This window comes from Capricornis sumatraensis, chromosome X (genome assembly GCF_032405125.1).
Source record: "Capricornis sumatraensis isolate serow.1 chromosome X, serow.2, whole genome shotgun sequence".
Lineage (NCBI taxonomy): Eukaryota > Metazoa > Chordata > Mammalia > Artiodactyla > Bovidae > Capricornis > Capricornis sumatraensis.
This window is the reverse complement of record NC_091092.1, coordinates 75,030,716-75,051,404: the sequence shown is the minus strand read 5'-3', so window position 1 is coordinate 75,051,404 and position 20,689 is coordinate 75,030,716. Positions and strand designations below refer to the sequence as shown.

The 20,689-nt window shown below is 39.3% G+C and overlaps 1 protein-coding gene across 1 annotated transcript in view; it reads right to left on the bottom strand.

Annotated features, from left to right (window-relative positions):
• Positions 1–20,689, bottom strand: part of ZDHHC15 (zinc finger DHHC-type palmitoyltransferase 15) — a 100,914-nt gene that overhangs the window by 9,922 nt on the left and 70,303 nt on the right. Inside the window, exon 11 of the mRNA XM_068963194.1 lies at positions 15,504–15,671. Within this exon, the coding sequence (XP_068819295.1) occupies positions 15,504–15,671 (168 nt within the window). The remainder of the gene's footprint in view (positions 1–15,503; positions 15,672–20,689) is intronic.

Sequence of the window (20,689 nt, the reverse complement as noted above, 5' to 3'; positions counted from 1 at the left end):
TATGAATAGTGCTGCTGTGACCATTCATGCAGGAGTTTTTGTTTGGGCATATGATTTTCATTTTTCTTGGTTATATACAAAGAAGTGGAATTGTTGGGGTGTATGGTAATTTTAGACATGAACAACGGACATGAACTTGGGCAAACTCTGGGAGATGGTGAGGGACAGAGAGGCCTGGCATGCTGTGGTCCATGGGGTCACAAAGAGTTGGACATGACTTGGTAAGTGAATAACAACAATGGTAATTTTATGTTTAACATACTAAAGGACTTCCAAACTGTTTTCCAAAGTGACTGCACCATTCTGTACTGCCACCAGAAGTGTATGAAGGTTCCAATTTCTCCGAATCCTCACCAGCACTTGTTATTATCTGTCTTCTGGATTATAGCCATCCTCTGTCGTTGTTTAGTCACTAAGTCTTCAGCAACCCCATGGACTGTGGCCCACCAGGCTTCTCTGTCCATGGGATTTTCCAGGCAAGAATACTGGACTAGGTTGCCATTTCCTTCTCCAGGGAAGCTTCCTGTCCCAGAAGTTGAATCTGTATCTCCTGCATTGGCAAGCGGATTCTTTACCACTGAGCCACCAGGAAATTCCATGGATGGAGGAACCTGGTTGGGTATGGTCCATGGATGTGCAAAAGAGTCAGATATGACTTAGCGACTGAACAACAATGACAATAGCCATTCTAGTGGTTATTAAATAGTATCTTGTTGTTTTGATTTGCATTCCTTAATAGGTAATGATGTTAAGCATCTTTTCATGTGCTTATTGGTCACTTGTTGTGGAGAAATGTCTATTCAAATCCCTTGCTCATTAAAATATGTATCATCTTTTTACCATAGAATTGTAAGAGCTCTTTATATTGATGTATTCTGCATACAAATCTCCTATCAAATATTTGATTTACACATGCTTTCTTCCAAAAGATCACATATTGTATGATTCCATGGAATCATGGATTATATGGAATGTCCAGATTAGGCAAATCTATAGAGATAGAAAGTAGATTAGTGGTTTCCTATAGGTGGGAGTGGAGGTATGGGGAGTAACTAGTAATGAGTATGGGGTTTCTTTTGTAGGCAATGAAAATGGTCTAAAATTGATTGTGGTAATGGTTATATGACTGTGAATATCCAAAAAACCACTGAATTGTACACTGTTGTGGTCAAATTACATGGTATGTGAACTATATCTCAGTAAACTTTTCAGAATTAAACTGCACTCATACAGCTTTTTCACATAATCTTATGAATTATTCTTCAAAATAATTACTTTTGACAGTATATAATAGTTCACCATAATTATTTGGTAATTTATTTTACCATTCCTATATTGTTAGATATTTAATTTTGTTTTCAATTTTCTGGTATTATAATAAATTGACAATGAATAGTTATGTAGATCTCTGATGACTTCATTAAAATTAAAATACATTTCTAAAATGTAGTTATCAGATAAAATTACATGAAATATTTAAGGTTTTTATATATGTTATATATTTTTCCCTCAAAAACTTATCTGTGAATTTAACCTTATATCATCAGCACCTTTTCTTGCCAACATTATAAAAATTGGCTTCTTTAGTAGACAAAAATTAATATCTAGGGTTATTTTAATTTTTTTTTCTACTGAAGTTGAGTAATTTTCATGTTTTTTTAACTTTTATTTTGTTGATTATTCTCAACCTTTGCAGAATCTCCAACTGTTGTGTTATTCCTTCTTTTACTGATTTGTAAGATCTTTGTAAATTGAGGATGCTAAATTGTGTGTTACAAAAAAATTTTTGTGTTACATATTTTGCAAATGTTTCTCCAAATTTGACTTTTTATTTCAAAGAAAATATCGAGAATCAGTGTTTTTGTGTGTAAAAAATTATGGCAATAATTTTTTTATACATAAAAATTTGAGAAAAAATGAAAAAAATATGCTAGCCTTTGTTAATCATAAGTTGTAAATAGAGAGGTATTCACTTTATCCTTTATTTTTTAATTTTTAAAACTTTCAAAATAAAAACAAGAAAACCATGTATAAAATAATTGAGAAATACATAACTTATTCAACCATTCTCCTGTTGATAGACATTCAAGTTGTTTGCCATTTGGAGCTTTCACAAACATCACTGTAGTGACTATGTATAATTCTTAATATGTTGATAAACTTCGAAATGATTGTACCATTCTGCCTTCTCGTGTTCACAAACAGTTTTCTATTATTAGAACATATGTTGTTCCCACAAAATTGATCAGTTAATTTATTTGAACAGGGTGCAATGGGAAAAGCATTGCTTAAAGGCAATTTTGCTTACCTAGAGAATCATTAAAATGTATTTTATCGCTTCATATTTACCCAAGATATTATGAAAAAAGGGCATGGTCATATAAATTTTGAAAAAACTTATTCCACTTTTGGGGATTCACAAAACTCCTTAGCATATTATCAATCTTGACAAGTACTGCACTAAAGACAAAGTTCCCAGATCTGCATATAAGTAAATAAGTTCAATCAAGTAACTTCAGGGGGCTACTACAATCTCCTCTTGGAGAGTGACAAAACTTATTTGCATAATTCCTATGGTAAAGATAACTCTCTAATATGGATGAAGGGTTTCCTAAATTTATTTCACCAAATAACTTTTCCCTGTTAATATCTATTAATATGTCAAAGAATACCCATAGTAAAATGCTAAAATAAGAAAATTAGGGAGATAGACACCATGGATAACTGAAATCTAAGTACTATTACCACACAAGTGTCAAACATTTCATTAGGACTTTGGATAAGAAGACAGATTTAATTCTTTCCTCTTTTAAACCTTTAATTATAAGTGAAGGTGCACAGTAAATATAGCAAATCAGGTTTTTAAATGCAGTACTATATTAGAAAGGGCATAATCTGAAGTCAGACAGACCTCAGTTGCAATGTTAGGTTATTTACATAGTAGCTAGATAGATGGTTTAACTTCTTTGGACTTCAGGTTTCTCATTAAAATGGGGATAGTAACATTCACCTTGAAGAGCTGATGTGAGCATTAACTGAGATAACATTGTCAAGTACACAGCAAAGTGACTAGCATATAGAAAATCTTATATAGCATCTATACTGGTTCACAGTAGGGTTCTGTAAGGTAAAGAGGTGAAGACCTGAGAGCCAACAGATTGATGGCCTCTAAATAATTGCCAGATTTTTCATGGGAATAGAACTGGAGGCTTATCAGATCAGTTCATGCTCCACGGTATTTTTTTTTACTAAAAACTTTACTTTGATACTAAATTATATTGAGTTTATTTACCTGTAAATGTTGCAAAGGAAAGGCTGTTTAGCTTTTCATTAGGTCAAAGAGAATCCCATGTGTAAGGCTGCCTACCACTGATGAACAAATTAATAGCATTTTGAGAGAGTGGGAGTGTAGGGATTGTGCTCTTTGCTTGTTTATGGGTAAGAATAGGTTTTTAACTGACATAATGGAGTCAGGCCAAAAAAAAAAAAAAAAAACACCACACACACCTATGTGTAATCTTTTTCATTTCAGAGACCTGAAATGCAGCAGGAAAAGAAGGCAAAAACCCAAACGAGATGTTTGACTGTTTCTGAATACCTGGGGTCTTTTAGGCAAAGTTAATAACATGAGTTTGCAGGGAGTAAGGGCATCTTTTTCAGTACACTACACAGGGAACTTATGTATAGAACTTCTGCTTATGTTAATAATAAAAGATAGAATAATTTAACATCTTGCTTGAGAGGTGAGAACTTACTCCTTTTCTAGTTCAGCTCCCCAGACTGCTTCTTAGCAGTCCAGGTATTTCTCTATGTGTCTCCCTCAGAACACTGACCTGTTTGAGAGATGCAGGAGATGTAAAAGCTGCTATGTTTCTGTTTCCACAGCAAGAGATGATGATCCTTCTGGATAATCTGTAAGGTTGAAAAGTGAAGGTAAACAAATGTCCTTTCTCTTGCATGGCTGGGTATTCATTCATTGGCATACTTCCTTCTCAGGCAATCCCTGGAGGCAGCAGACATCTACAAATATCTAAAGACTGGTGTGCTATCTACTGAAGCACTTGCAACCAGTCCAAGCATTCACATTTAAAGAGTAGTCAGCCTGCTGTACTATGTACTAAGATTATTTTATTTGTCAGCATTATCTGATCTATAATAGTGGCTTGTATTTGACTTAACTAGCTATGATGACAGCTTAACATCATTTGGCTTTAATGGAATATTTGGGCTTCCCTGGTGGCTCAGACGGTAAAGTGTCTGTCTGCAATGCAGGAGACCCGGGTTCGATCCCTGGGTTGCGAAGATCCCCTGGAGAAGGAAATGACAGCCCACTCCAGTATTCTTGCCTGGAAAATCCCAAGGACCACGGAGCCTGGTAGGCTATGGTCCATGAGGTCGCAAAGAGTTGGACATGACTGAGCGACTTCACTTTCACTAACAAAATTACTCTGTTTTGTTATTCCACTGGACATAATTGAGATAGCTGTTATAGCACTTTAGGTGTTGGTGTGTTTTAAAAAAGGAATGATATATCTCAAAAATAAGAGGCTTTGGAATCAACAAGCAACATCATTTACAGCAGAGATTTCTTGTTTCCAATCCCCAGCCTATTGAGGAGCAAGTTCAGTTCAGTTGCTCAGTTGTGTCCGACTCTTTGCCACCCCATGGACTGCAGCATGCCAGGCTTCCTTGTCCATCACCAACTCCCAGAGCTTGCTCAAACTCATGTCCATAGAGTTGGTGATGCCATCCAACCATTTCATTCTCTGTTGTCCCCTTCTCCTACTACCCTCAATCTTTCCCAGCATCAGGGTCTTTTTCAATGAGTCAGTTTTTCGTGTCAGGTGGCTAAAGTATTGGAGCTTCTCTTCAGCATCAGTACTTCCAATGAATATTCAGGATTGATTTCCTTTAGGATTGACTAGTTGGATTTTCTTGCAGTCCAAGGGACTCTCAAGAGTCTTCTCCAACACCACTGTTCAAAAGCAGCAACTCTTCAGCAGTCAGCTTTCTTTATAGTCCAACTCTCACATCCATACATGACTAATGGAAGAACCATAGCTTTGATAAATGGAACTTTGTCAGCAAAGTAATGTCTCTGCTTTTTAATATGCTGTCTAGGTTGGTCATAGCTTTACTTCAGAGGAGCAAGCATCTTTAAATTTCATGGCTGCAGTCACCATCTGCAGTGATTTTTGAGCCCAAGAAAATAAAGTCTGTCACTGTTTCCATTGTTTCCCCATCTATTTGACATGAAGTGATGAGACCGGATGCCATGATCTTGGTTTTCTGAATGTTGAGTTTTAAGCCAACTTTTTCACTCTCCTCTTTCACTTTCATCAAGATCTCTTTATTTCCTCTTTTCTTTCTTCCATACGGGTGGTATCATCTGTATATCTGAGGTTATTGAAATTTCTCCTGGCAATCTTGATTCCAACTTGTGCTTCATCCAGCCCAGCATTTCGCATGATGTACTCTGCATATAAGTTAAATAAGCAGGGTGACAATATACAGCCCTGACGTACTCCTTTCCCAATTTGGAACCAGTCTGTTGTTTCCTGTTGTTCTAATTGTTGCTTCTTGACCTGCATACAGATGTCTCAGGAGGCAGGTATGGTGGTCTGGTATCACCATCTCTTTAAGAATTTTACACAGTTCATTGTGATCCACACAGTCAAAGGCTTTGGCATAGTCAGTAAAGCAGAAGTAGATGTTTTTCTGGAATTCTCTTGCTTTTTCTATGATCCAACTGACGTTGGCAATTTGATCTCTGGAGCCAACTTGTGGAGCAAGATGGCGGAGTAGAAGGCCACGTACTCATCTTTTCTTGTGAGAACTCACTGCTGAACAACCATTGACAGGAGAATGTTGAATCTCACCAAAAAATGATACCCCACGTCCAAGGGCAACGGAGAAACCCAAGCAAAACTGTAGGAGGGGCGAAATCATGTTTAGAATCAAACTCAATACCTTCCAGAGATGCTCAGAAGGCTCAAACAAAACCTTTTGTGCACCAGGACTCAGAGACCCCACAGAGACTGAGCCAGACCTGCCTTTGAGTGTTTGACTGTCTCCTGTGGCCTCCTGCAGGGGCACGGGCTCTGGGTGCAGTAGACCTGAGTCACACAGCCTTGGCATAAGCCCTCTTGGAGGAGGTCATCATTAACCCCACCGTAGAGCCAATGAGCAGACAACCCACAAACTGCAGAACAATGATACCAAAAAATTCTCATATTGTTAAGAAACTTCTAGGGTACACAACAGATTTCCCAACCGGGGGATCTGGCAAAGGGACTGAGAACCCCCAGGAATTTGACTTTGCAGGCCAGTGGGATTTGATAACAGAACTTATACAGGACTGGGGAAACAGACTCTTGGAGGGGACAAAGAAAACCTTGTGCATACCAGGACCCAGGAGAAAGGAGCAGTGACTCCACAAGAAACTAGCCCAGACTTGCCTGTGAGTGTCCAGGAGTCTCCAGTAGACGTGTGGGTCGACAGTGGCCTGCTGCAGGGTCAGGGGCATTGAATAAAACAGTGCAAGAACAGGACCTTTTAAAGGAGGTCGCCATTATCTTCATTACCCCTAATAGTTTGGTCTCAGGTCAAACAACAGGGAGGGAAGACAGTCCCACCCTTCAACAGAAAATTTGATTAAAGATTTACTGAGAATGGATCCACCCATGAACAAGCCCCAGTTTCCTCCCACTGTCAGTCTCTCCCATCAGGAAGCTTCCATAAGACTCTTATCCTTATCAGAGGGAAGACAGGATGAACATCACAATCACAGAAAACTAATCAAACTGATCACATGGACCACAGCCTTGTCTAACTCAATGCAACTATGAGCCATGTCATGTAGGGCCACTCAAGATGGATGGGTCATAGTGGAGAGTTCTGACAAAACGTGGTCCACTGGAGAAGGGAATGACAAGCCACTTCAGTATTCTTGTCTTGAGAACCCCATGAACAGTATGAAAAGGCAAAAAGATATGACACTGAAATATGAACTCCCCAGGTCGGTAGATGCCCAATATGCTACTGGAGAAGAGCGGAGAAATAACTCCAGAAAGAATGAAGAGACTGAGACAAAGTGAAAACAACGCCCAGTTGTGGATGTGACTGGTGATGGAAGCAAAGTCTGATGCTGTAAAGAGCAATATTGCATAGGAACCTGGAATGTTAGATCCATGAATCAAGGCAAATTGGAAGTGGTCAACAGCAGATGGCAAGAGTGAACATCGACCTTTTAGGAATCAATGAACTAAAGTGTACTGGAATGAGTGAGTTTAATTCAGATGACCATTATATCTACTACTGTGGGCAAGAATCCCTTAGAAGAAATGGAGTAACCCTCATAGTCAACAAGAGAGTCTAAAATACAATACTTGGATGCAGTCTCAAAAACAATTGAATGATCTGTGTTCATTTCCAAGGCAAACCATTCAATATCATGGTAATCCAAGTCTATGCCCCAACCACTAATGCTGAAAAAGCTGGAGTTGAATGGTTTTATGAAGACCTACAAGACCTTCTAGAATTAATACCAAAGAAGATGTCCTTTTCATCATAGAAGACTGGAATGCAAAAGTAGGAAGTCAAGAGATACTTGGAGTAACAGGCAAGTTTGGCCTTGGAGTACAAAATGAAGGAGGGCAAAAGCTAACAGAGTTTTGCCAAGAGAATGTACTGGTCACAGCAAACACCCTCTTCCAACAACACAAGAGAAGACTCTACACATGGACATCATCAGATGGTCAATAGCAAAATCAGATTGATTTTATTCTTTGCAGCCAAAGATAGAGTTCTATACAGTCAGCAAAAACAAGACTGGGAGCTGACTGTGGCTCAGATCACGAAGTCCTTATTGCAAAATTCAGACTTAAATTGAAGAAAGTAGGAAAAATCACTAGACCATTCAGTTATTACCTAAATAAAACCCCTTATGATTATACAGTGGAAGTGACAAATAGATTCAAGGGATTTGGTCTGATAGACAAAGTGCCTGAAGAACTTTGGACAGAGATTCGTGACATTGTACAGGAGGCAGTGATCAAGATCATCCCCAAGAAAAAGAAATGATAAAATGCAAAATGGTTGTCTGAGAAGGGCTTACAAATAGCTGAGAAAAGAAGTGAAAGGCAAAGCAGAAAAGGAATGAAATACCCATTTGTACGCAGAATTCCAAAGAATAGCAAGGAGAGATAATAAAGCCTTCCTCAGTGATCAATGGAAAGAAATAGAGGAAAACAGTAGAATGGGAAAGACTAGAGATCTCTTTTAGAAAATTGGATATACCAAGGGAATATTTCACGCAAACATGTGCACAAAAAGGTACAGAAATGGTATGGACCTAACAGAAGCAGAAGATATTAAGAAGTGGTAAAAATACACAGAATTCAGTTCAGTTCAGTCGATCAGTCATGTCCGAGTCTTTGTGACCCCATGAATCGCAGCACGCCAGGCCTCCCTGTCCATCACCGACTCCCGGAGTTCACTCAGACTCACATACATCGAGTCAGTGATGCCATCCAGCCATCTCATCCTCTATCGTCCCCTTCTCCTCCTGACCCCAATCCCTCCCAGCATCAGAATCTTTTCCAATGGGTCAACTCTTCGCATGAGGTGGCCAAAGTACTGGAGTTTCAGCTTTAGCATCATTCCTTCCAAAGAAATCCCAGGGCTGATCTCCTTCAGAATGGACTGGTTGGATCTCCTTGCAGTCCAAGGGACTCTCAAGAGTCTTCTCCAACACCACAATTCAAAAGCATCAATTCTTCGGCACTCAGCCTTCTTCACAGTCCAACTCTCACATCCATACATGACTACTGGAAAAACCATAGCCTTGACTAGATGGACCTTAGTCGGCAAAGTAATGTCTCTGCTTTTCAATATGCTATCTAGGTTGGTCATAACTTTTCTTCCAAGGAGTAACCGTCTTTTAATTTCATGGCTGCAGTCACCATCTGCAGTGATTTTGGAACCCCCCAAAATAAAGTCTGACACTGTTTCCACTGTTTCCCCATCTATTTCCCATGAAGTGATGGGACCGGATGCCATGATCTCTGTTTTCTGAATGTTGAGCTTTAAGCCAACTTTTTCACTCCTCTTTTACTTTCATCAAGAGACAGAAGAAGTACATTAAAAAGATTTTCATGACCCAGATAACCATGATAGTGTGATCAGTCACCTAGAGCCAGATATCCTGGAATGTGAAGTAGTGGGCCTTAGGAAGCATCACTAACAAAAGCTAGTGGAGGTGAATGAATTCCAGTTGAGCTATTTCAAATCCTAAAAGATGATGGTGTCACAGTGCTGCACTCAATATGCCAGCAAATTTGGAAAACTCAGCAGTGACCACTGGACTGGCAAAGATCAGTTTTCATTCCAACCCCAAAGAAAGGCAATGTCATGGAATGTTCCAACTACTGCACAATTGCACTCATCTCACATGCTAGCAAAGTAATGCTCAAGATTCTCCAAGCCAGGTTTAAATAATATGTGTACTGAGAACTTCCAGATGTTCAAGCTGGATTTAGAAAAGGCAGAATAACCAGAGATCAAATTGCCAACATCTGTTTGATCATTTGAGGAGCAAAGTATACTCTGAATCAGCTTGCTTAATGTACAGATAATCACTTTCTTTACATTCCATACATAATAATGTACTTGGCAATTTGAGATTAAAAGAAAGTTGACAGTGGTTGTCCCTTACAGTCCCTTACATTTCTCTTTTATGAACTCAATGTGCCTTCATAGTGCTCCCATAAGTGTAAGGTCTGGGTCCCAGAAAATAGAGGACAGCCAGGGTGGGTTACTCTTGCCACAGTAGGATAGCAACTTCTCATGCCACTAAATTAACCAGGCAGATTCCAAAGACAAGTCTGCTTTCTTCCAGGAAGAGTGGAATAGTAAAAAGTGGCTCTACTAATGTCTGTCTTTGGAATCATGTCTCTATGGTGGGCACAGCATTCTGTCTTATTTGGAATCTCAGACCTAGGGTATTCTTGCCTGTAAGTCTGAACAGAAAGCAGTTGTATTGACCCAGCTCTTCAGTGAAGGATATACAGAGAATTACTCATGTTTGTCAAACACCTCCAAAGAGAAAAAGAGGCAGCAAGTGCTTGAGCATACATCTCATCTTAGCTATACATTTCTATCAAGAAAGCAAATGATCAATGTAAAAGGCACTTCTGGAACTTCAATGCACTATTTGCCTTGATGTTTTTTTCTGATGGTTGGCTGTCTCAGAACTTTGTAGGTATGGTTTGGCAGTGTACCTTTTCAGATGTTGGCTTTTAGTATTCTGCTAGATGGGTTTCTTTTACTATTTGCCATTGCAATCCACACTTGACTTGGCCAGAGCAATTCCTTCCTGCAATCATTTGAATTAAAACCAGGCTTGCAGACATTGAAACTTGAGCTGGAAAACTCAAATATCAACTTCCTCCATAGTTTCACTCCCATAGGAGAGTAAGCTAAGGCTGCAAAGGGTCATCGCCAGGTGAGGACTAAATTGAAAGGATGCAGATACTTTAAAAAATTAGGCTCTGCATAATAGAAGACAAATGCAGAATTTAGGAAAATAATTTACTTTCTCCTTCTACCATCTACACCTATACTACTTTCACTACCCCTACCTGCTCTTGCTGCCTATACTGTAGTGATTTTACCATTATTCAATAAATGTTTTCTTGAACCAAGAATGATGTCATTTTCATCTTAGTATATGCTGGCCCAGCTGTGTCTCTTCCTGCCTCATCCTAGATCTCCTCCCTTCCTTTAAAACCCTATGTTCCCACATAAACCTCTGATACTATGGGAAGTGACCACAAGAGTATATGTATACTTTTTCATACCCATTGGTTTTCAGAGATTGGGCAGAGTAGGGAAATGGACATAATGTGGTGTCTCCAAGAACTTAGGTTGAGTTATGACTGCTTAATTGCCTTACATAAGTGACTTTACCTCCCTAGCTTCAACTTTTTCATGTGTAAAGTAGGGCAATACTCGTTCATTCACTGTATTTTTGTAAGGCTCTTCCCTGAATTATGAGTGTCCTCAAAGGTTTTATTATTTACCCTCTGAATTTCTCTTTTCCATTCATTTCCTTGTCCACTTGAATTCATGCGAATGTTGCTTTTGTGTGCATGTTTAGTTGCTTCAGTCATGTCCGTCTCTGTGTGACCCTATGGACTGTAGACCACCAGGCTTACTCTGTCCATGGAATTCCCCAGGCAAGAATACTGGAGTAGGTTTCCATGCCCTCCTCCAGGGAATCTTTCCAAGCCATGGATCAAACCAATGTCTCTTATGTCTCCTGCATTGGTAGTTGTGTTCTTTACGGCTAGTGCCACCTTGAAAGTGAAAGTGAAGTCACTCAGTCATGTCCGACTCTTTGCGACCCCATGGACACCAGGCTCCTCCATCCATGGGATTTTCTAGGCAAGAGTACTGGAGTGGGTTGCCATTTCCTTCTCCAGAGAATCTTCCCAACCCAAGGATTGAACCCAGGTCTCCCACATTGTAGACAGACGGATGCCAAATATTACAGTTTATCTTGTTTCCCTAGCTTTATTCTCTCCCTTGATTACCTCCTACACCACTCATGGATTTAACCACCATCTCTATATGACTGACTCCCAGTTCTTTAGTTACTGGGACTATTTCAGTTATTTAAAATGTCTCCTGGCTTTAATCTTTCCTCTCCATTTCTAGTATCATGCCACTCCTGAAGCCACTGTGACACATACTCAACTATATGTTGTTTTTTTCTGTTTTGTGTCTCTGCATACTAGTGAGGTATTTCCCTGATAGCTCAGTTGGTAAAGAGTCTGCCTGCAATTCAGGAGACCCTGGTTCAATTCCTGGATCAAGAAGATCTGATGGAGAAGGGATAGGCTACTCACTTTAGTATTCTTGGGCTTCTCTTGTGGCTCAGCTGGCAAAGAATCTGCCTGCAATGTGGGAGACCTGGGTTTAACCCCTGGGTTGGGAAGATCCCTTGGAGAGGGGAAAGGCTACCCACTCCAGTATTATGCCCTGGAGAATTCCATGGACTGTATAGTCCATGGGGTCGCAAAGAGTCGGACATGACTGAGCGACTTTCACTTTCACTTTCATTTTCATCATACTAGTGAGAGAGCTTGTTCTTAGGTAGGTTGATAAAGAGACCAGGGCCCTCAAGGAGGAGGCAGGGACAAATGAATTTTTCTTTTTTACATTCCTTTGTCTTCATCATATAAGACTTTTTTTTCTTAAGCTCTGAGTTGTTATGGCAATGATCTATTTAAGATTAACTTTCTTTAAGCCCAGAGCTAATGATTATACAACTAAACAACTCATCATACTCTAGGGTATGTTTTTCCTTAAACTCTGTACTAATGATTATATAACAACAATGTATATTGCTTGAGGACTCTTTCCTCCTTCTTAACAAGAACTTTCTGACTAATCCTGTAATCTTGAGATGTATGTTGTGGGAGTGGGTCTGCTAAGACCTTTACAAACTTGAGATATTCATTTGTAACCAACTGAAAACGTATATAAGTTCAGTTCAGTTCAGTCGTTCAGTCGTGTCTGACTCTTTGAAACCCCATGAATCGCAGCACGCCAGGCCTCCCTGTCCATCACCAACTCCCGGAGTTCACTCAGACTCGCGTCCATCGAGTCAGTGATGCCATCCAGCCATCTCATCCTCTGTCGTCCCCTTCTTCTTCTGCCCCCAATCCCTCCCAGCATCAAAGTCTTTTCCAATGAGTCAACTCTTTGCATCAGGTGGCCAAAGTACTGGAGTTTTAGCTTCAGCATCATTCCTTCCAAATAAATCCCAGGGCTGATCTCCTTCAGAATGGACTGGTTGGATCTCCTTGCAGTCCAAGGGACTCTCAAGAGTCTTCTCCAACACCACACTTCAAAAGCATCAACTCTTCGGTGCTCAGCCTTCTTCACAGTCCAACTCTCACATCCATACATGACTACTGGAAAAACCATAGCCTTGACTAGGCGGACCTTAGTCGGCAAAGTAATGTCTCTGCTTTTGAATATACTATCTAGGCTGCTCATAACTTTTCTTCCAAGGAGTAAGCGTCTTTTATTTTCATGGCTGCAATCACCATCTGCAGTGATTTTGGAGCCCCAAAAAATAAAGTCTGACACTGTTTCCCCATCTATTTCCCATGAAGTGATGGGACCAGATGCCATGATCTTCATTAAAGCCCCACCCAAATTAGTGAGCAAGGCACTGTCTTCCCACTTCTGTCTATGTCAGAAGCTTTCTCTATCCCCTTTTCACTGTAATAAATCTTTTGCCACATGAAACTCTGAATGACTGAAGCCATGTCTTTGGTCCCAAAGTGAAATTCTCTCCTTTGGAGATCACAAATCTGACACTGTTCACCATAAGCTTTCACTAGTATCTGAGTAATCCTTCTAAAATTTATCTTTCATTAGTATCACTCAAGGTTATAAAATTAATATCTGTTTCATACTGTAGCAAATCTACAAAGCTCTCTACCATTCTGGCCATATCTTACTTCTCTAACATTAATGCTCATAAACCACAATGCCCAACCCAGTATATAGGAATGGATGGCTACCTCAGCATTCTTACCACATTCAAGTCACACTTCTTACATGGAATGCCATTTCCTTCTTTCTAGCATCTACAACAGACTGGTTCCAAATTGGGAAAGGAGTTACATCAAGGCTGTATATTGTCACCCTGCTTGTTTAACTTATATGCAGAGTACATCATGAGAAATGCTGGACTGGATGAAGCTACAAGCTGGAATCAAGATTTCTGGGAGAAATATCAATAACCTCAGATATGCAGATGACACCACCCTTATGGCAGAAAGTGAAGAAAAACTAAAGAGTCTCTTGATGAAAGTGAAAGAGGAGAGTGAAAAAGTTAAAAGCTCAACATTCAGAAAACTAAGATCACAGCATCCAGTCCCATCACTTTATGGCAAAGAGATGGGGAAACAGTGGAAACAGTGGTAGACTTTATTTTTTTTTGGGGGGGGCGGGCTCCAAAATCACTGCAGATGGTGATTGAAGCCATGAAATTAAAAGACGTTTACTCCTTGGAAGGAAAGTTATGACTAACCTAGACAGCATATTAAAAAGCAGAGACATTACTTTGCCAACAAAGGTACGTCTAGTCGAGGCTATGATTTTTCCAGTAGTCATGTATGGATGTGAGAGTTGGACTGTGAAGAAGGCTGAGTGCCGAAGAATTGATGCTTTTGAACTATGGTGTTGGAGAAGACCCTTGAGAGTCCCTTGGACTGCAAGGAGGTTCAACCAGCCCATCCTAAAGGAAATGAGTCCTGAGTATTCATTGGAAGGACTGATGCTGAAGCTGAAACTCCAATACTTTGGCCACCTAATGTGAAGAAGTGACTCATCTGAAAAGACCCTGATGCTGGGAAAGATTGAAGGTGGGAGAAGGGGACGACAGAGGATGATATGGTTGGATGGCATCACCGACTTGATAGACATGAATTTGAGTAAACTCCAGGAGTTGGTGATGGACAGGTAAACCTGGCATGCTGCACAGAACTGAGCGACTGAACTGAACTGAACTCAGTGAACTAAACAGGGGGTCTATATCAACCTAGAAGGATTGGATGGTGAGGGAGATGGGAGGGAGTTTCAGGAGGGAAGGGACATATGTACACCTATGGCTGACCCATGTTGATGTTTGACAGAAAATAACAAAATTGTGTAAAGCAATTATCCTTCAATTAAAAAATAAATATATTTATTAAAAAAATTCACCCATTCTGTTCCATTTCAGTTCACTGATTCCTAAAATGTCAATATTCACTCTTGCCATCTCCTGTTTGACTATTTCCAATTTACCTTGATTCTTGGACCTAACATTCCAGGTTCCTATGAAATATTATTCTATATAGCATTGGACTTTACTTCCATCAGCAGTCCCCTCCACATCTGGGTGCTGTTTTTTGCTTTGGCTCAGCCTCTTCATTCTTTTTGGACCTATTTCTTCACCATTTTCCAGTAACTTATTGGGAACCTACCAATCTGGGGAGTTCATTTTTCAGTGTCATATCATTTTGCCTTTTTATACTGTTCATGGTGTTCTCAAGGCAAGAATACTGAAGTGATTTGCATTCCCTTCTCCAGTGGACCACGTTTTGTTAGAACTCTCCGCAATGACCTGTCTGTCTTGGGTGGCTCTACCTGGCATGGCTGAAAAAGATGGCAGAGTAGAAGGACATGTGCTTATCTTCTCCTGTGAGAACTCCAAAACTGAAACTTGCTGCTGAACAACCATCAACAGGATAATGTTGGATCTCACCAAAAAGAGATACCTCACATCCAAGAGCAAAGGAGAAGCTCCAACAAGATGCTAGGAGGGGCAAAATTGCATTTAGAATCAAACCTCATACCCGCCAGAGACGCTGGGTGGGCTCAAACAAAACCTTGTGCACACCATGACCCAGAGACCCCACAAGAAACTGAGCTGGACCTGCCTTTGAGTGTTTGAGTGTCTTCCGTGGAGGAGGAGCTCAGCAGTGGCTTTCTGCAGGGCACGGGCTCTGGCCGCACCAGACGTGGGAGGCACTGCATGTGGCATAAATCCTCTTGGAGGAGGTCACCATTAGCCCCACCATAGAGCCACAGAGCAGACGGCCCACAAACTGGAGAACAATTATATCAAAGAAGTTCTCGCACTTCAGCATCCATCCTTCCAGTGAATATTCAGGGTTGATCTTCCTTAAGATTGACTGGTTTGATCTTGCTGTTTAAGGGACTTTTAGGAATCTTCTCCAGCACCACAGTTTGAAGGCATCAGTTCTTTGGTGTTCTGCCTTCTTTACGGTCCAGCTCTCATAACTGTATATGACCACTGGGAACACCATAGCTTTGACTATATGGACCTTTGTTGGCAGTGTAATGCTTCTGCTTTTCAACACACTGTCTAGGTTTGTCATTGCTTTCCTGCCAAGAAGCAATCATCTGATTTCAGGGCTGTGGCCACCATCCACAGTGATTTTGGAGCCCAGGAAGAGGAAATCTGACACTGCTTCCACATTTTCCCCTTCTATTTGCTATGTGGCAATGGGGCTGGATGTCATGATTTTTTAAAAAAATATTTAGTCTTAAGTCAGCTCTTTCACTCTCCTCCTTCACCCTCATCAAGAGGCTCTCTTAGTTCCTCTTCACTTTCTCCCATTAGAGTGGTATCATCCGCATATCTGAGGTTGTTGATGTTTCTCCTGCCTATCTTGATTCCAGCTTGTAACTCATCCAGCCCAGCATTTCTCATGATGTGCTCAGTGTATAGGTTAAACAGGATGACAGCAGACAGCCCTGTCATACTCCTTTCTCAATCTTGAACCAGTTAGTTGCTCAATACAGGGTTCTAACTGTTGCTTCTTGACCCACATACAGGTTTCTCAGGAGACAGGTAAGATGTTCTGGTATTTCCTTCTCTCTAAGAGCTTTCCACAGTTTGTCATGATTCACATAGTCAAAGGCTTTAGCATAGTTGATGAAACAGAGATAGATGTTTTTTTTTTTCTGAAATTCCCTTGCTTTCTCTATAATTCAGTGAATGTTGGCAAGTTGATCTCTAGGTCCTCTTCCTTTTCTAAACCCAGCTTGAACATCTGGAAGTTCTTGGCTTGCATAATGCTGAAGCTTAGCATGCAAGATTTTAAGCATGACCTCAGTAGCATGGGAGATGAGTATGGTTGTCTAATGGTCAGCATATTCTTTGGTACTACCCTTCTTGGGAATTGGGATGCAGATTGACCCTTTCCAGTCCTGTAGCCACTGCTGTGTCTTCTAGATTTGCTGACATGATGAATGCAAATCTTGATGGCATCTTCCTTTAGGGATTTGAATAGTTATGCTGGAATTTCATTGCATCCAGTAGCTTTATTAACTGTAGGCCTTCTTAAGACCCTCTTGACTTTGCACTCCAGAATGTCTGGCTCTGAGTGACTAACCACACCACCATAGTAATCTGGTTCATTAAGATCTTTTTTTATATAGCTCTTCTATGTATTCTTTTCATCTCATCTTGATCTCTTCTCTACTAGGTCTCTACTATTTTTATCCTTTAAAACTGTTATCCTTTTATCCTGTTCATTGAAGAAGACCTTCTTGTCTTTTACAGCTATTCTTTGAAACTCTGCACTTAACTGGATGTATCCTTCCCGCCCTCCCTTGCTTTTTGCTTCTCTTCATTCTGTTATTTGTAAAGCCTCCTCAGATAACCATTTTACCTTCTTGGTTTCATTTCCCTTTGGGATGATTTTGTTTGCCACATCCTGTACAATAGTACAGACCTCTGTCCATAGTTCTCCAGGTACACTGTTAACTAGATATAGTCCCTTGAATCTATTTGTTACCTCTACTGCAAATTCATATGGGATTTGATTTAGGTCATACCTGGCTGGCCTAGTGTTCTTCCTAGTTTTCTTTAGTTTAAGCCTGAATTTTGCTATGAGAAGTTGATAATCTGAGCCACAGTCAGCTCCAGGTCTTGTTTTTGCTGACTGTGACAAAAACAGGTCTTGTTTTTGTGACTCGGACAGCTTCTCCATTATATGTGTCTTATCTCCCCTAAATAAACGCAAGACGCTTGAATTCAGAGACAAAAATGCATAATCACCCTTAAGGGTTCAATGTCTTACACTTAATATGCTCTCAAATAATACTAGCTTATTTATTCTGTTCTTTTCACAAATGTGTTATTTATCACAGCAGTAGAAACTACCAGACTGAAAATTAATCGGAAACTTCTACCTTGAGCAGTAACTAATGATCTCATACAAAAAATTTTTATTCAAAGGAGTTGGAAAGAAGACTATATATAATATGCTAGAGTACGAAGTCAACATTTTCCTGTGTCCAGCATTTGACAAAGAATATAATTCTTCTGAGTTCTGGTTATCATTAACACTGGAAAGCTGTATTAGCAAATTCAAGCAAATTTTGTTTTTCATATGAAGATATTTACTTGATATAAATATTCCACCTAGAATATTAAATTATCAAAATTAAAGAGATGATTTTCACTCTCTTTAGCTGGACCTAGAAAGCAATTTTGGTGAGTTAAGGAAAGCTTGATTCTTTTCTGCTGGATTCTTTTAAAATGTCATTCTTGTCACAGCTAATACATTGATATTGATATAGAATAACTGGAATTGGCTGTACATAATTATTGTGTGCCCTAAGTCTTGATCCCGACCTACTGAATTTTCAAACCAGGCTGATGGATACTCATGGATAGTTAATGAAATAGTTGATGGATAGTCATCAAATCACAAGAGAAGAGAACCAAAGAGGACAGGAAGAAAAAGACATATAAAACAAATCCAAAAGAATTAAGAAAATGGCAATAAGAACAAAAATATAGATCATTACCTTAAATGTAAATGGAGTAAATGCTTCAACCAAACGACATAAACTGACTAAATGGATACAAAAGCAAGACCCACATATATGCTGTATTTACAAGAGACCCACTTCAGATCCAGGGACACATACAGACTGAAAGTGAGGGGATAGAAAAAGGTACTCCATGCAAATGAAAATCAAAAGAAAGCTGGAGTAGTAATACTCATATCAGACAAAATAGACTTTAAAATATACTGTTATGTAAGACAAAGAAGGACACTACATAATGATCAAGGGTTCAATCCATGAAGAAGGTATAGCAATTGTAAATATATATGTACTCCACACAGGAACACCTCAATATATAAGGTAAATGCTAACAGCCATAAAAGGAGAAATATACAGTAATGCAACAATAGTGGGGGGACTTTAACACCCCATTTACATCAATAGACAGATCATCCAGACAGAAAATCAATAAGGAAACACAGGTCATTTAATGTGCCTTAAATGACACATTAAACTGGATGGACTTAATTGATATTTAAAGAACATTTCATTCATAGCAGCAGAATACACATTCTTCTCAAGTACACACGGAATACTCTCCAGTATAGATCATGTGCTAGACCACAAAGCAAGCAGTAGTAAATTTGATATAACTGAAATAACATCAAATATCTTTTCTGAGCATAACACTGTGAGATTAGAAATCGACTACAAGAAAAAAAATGTAAAAAACACAAACGTGGAGGCTAAACAATATGTTACACAATCATAACCTTATACGTAACCTTATACATAAACAATCAATTGATCACTGAAGAAATCAAAGAGGACATCAAAAAATACCTAAAGAGACAAATGAAAACATAAACATGATGTTCAAAAACCTATGGGACACAGGGACTTCCCTGGTAGTCTAGTGGTTAAGACTGCATGTTTACTTTGTAGAGGGCATAGGTTTGATCCCTGGATGGGAAACTAAGATCCTGCATGCCACATGGCACAGCCAAGAAATGAACAAATAAACAAACAAAAACCCCAAAACCTATGGGACACAGCAAAAGCAGTTCTAAGAGGAAAGTTTATAGCAATATAATCTTACCTCAGGAAACAAGAAATCTCAAATAAGCAACCTAACATTACATGTAAAGCAGCGAGAGAAAGAAGAACAAAACCCCCCAAAATTAGTAGAAGGAAAGAAATTATAAAGGTCAGAAATAAATAAAATATTAATGGAAAAAAATAGCAAAGGTAAATGAAACAAAAAGCTGGTTCTTTGGAAAGATAAACAAAATCGATAAACCTTTAGCTAAACAATTAAAAGAAAAAAGGAAGAGGACACAAATCAATAAAATGAGAAATGAAAAAGAAGTTACATCTAGCACCAGAGAAATGGAATGGATCATAGGAGACTATTACAAGCAACTATATGCCAATAAAATGGACAACCTAGAAGAAAGGGACAAATTAGTAGAAATGTACAACCCCTCAAGACTGAACCAGGAAGAAAAACAGAAAATATGAACAGACCAATCACAAGTACTGAAATGGAAACTGATTTAAAAACTTCCAATGAACAAGAACCCAGGACCAGATGGCTTCACAGGCATATACTATCAAACAGTCAGAAGAGTTAATACCTATCCCTCTGAAACTATTTCAAAAAGCAACAGCAGAAGGAACAGTCCAAAACACACTCTATGAGGCCACCATCACTCTGACACTAAAGCTAGACAATGATACTGCACACAAAAATTACAGGCCAATATCATTGATGAACATAGAGGCAAAAATCCTCAACAAAATACTGGCAAACTGAATCCAACAATAAAATAAAATGATCATACACCATGACCAAAAGGGACTTGCCCCAGGGGTGCAAGGATTTTTCAACATCTGTAAATCAGTGTGATATACTACATGAACAAATTGAAGAACAAAAAGTATATGATCATCTCAACAGATGCAGAAAAAGCTTCTGACAAAAGTTAACACCCAGTTATGACAAAAACTCTAGAGGGTACCTACCTCAGCCTAATAAACATCATATATGACAAAACTACAGCTATACTCAGTGATGAAAAGCTGAAAGCATTTCCTCTAAAGATGAGAAATAAGACAAGGATATTCATTCTTGCCACTTTTATTCAACATAATTTTTGAAGTTCCAGCCACAACAATCGGAGAAGAAAAGAAAGAAAAGGAATTCAAATTAGAAAGGAAGATGTAAAACTGTCACTGTTTGCAGACGACATGATAATATGAATAGAACATCCTAAATGCACCACCAGAAAACTACTAG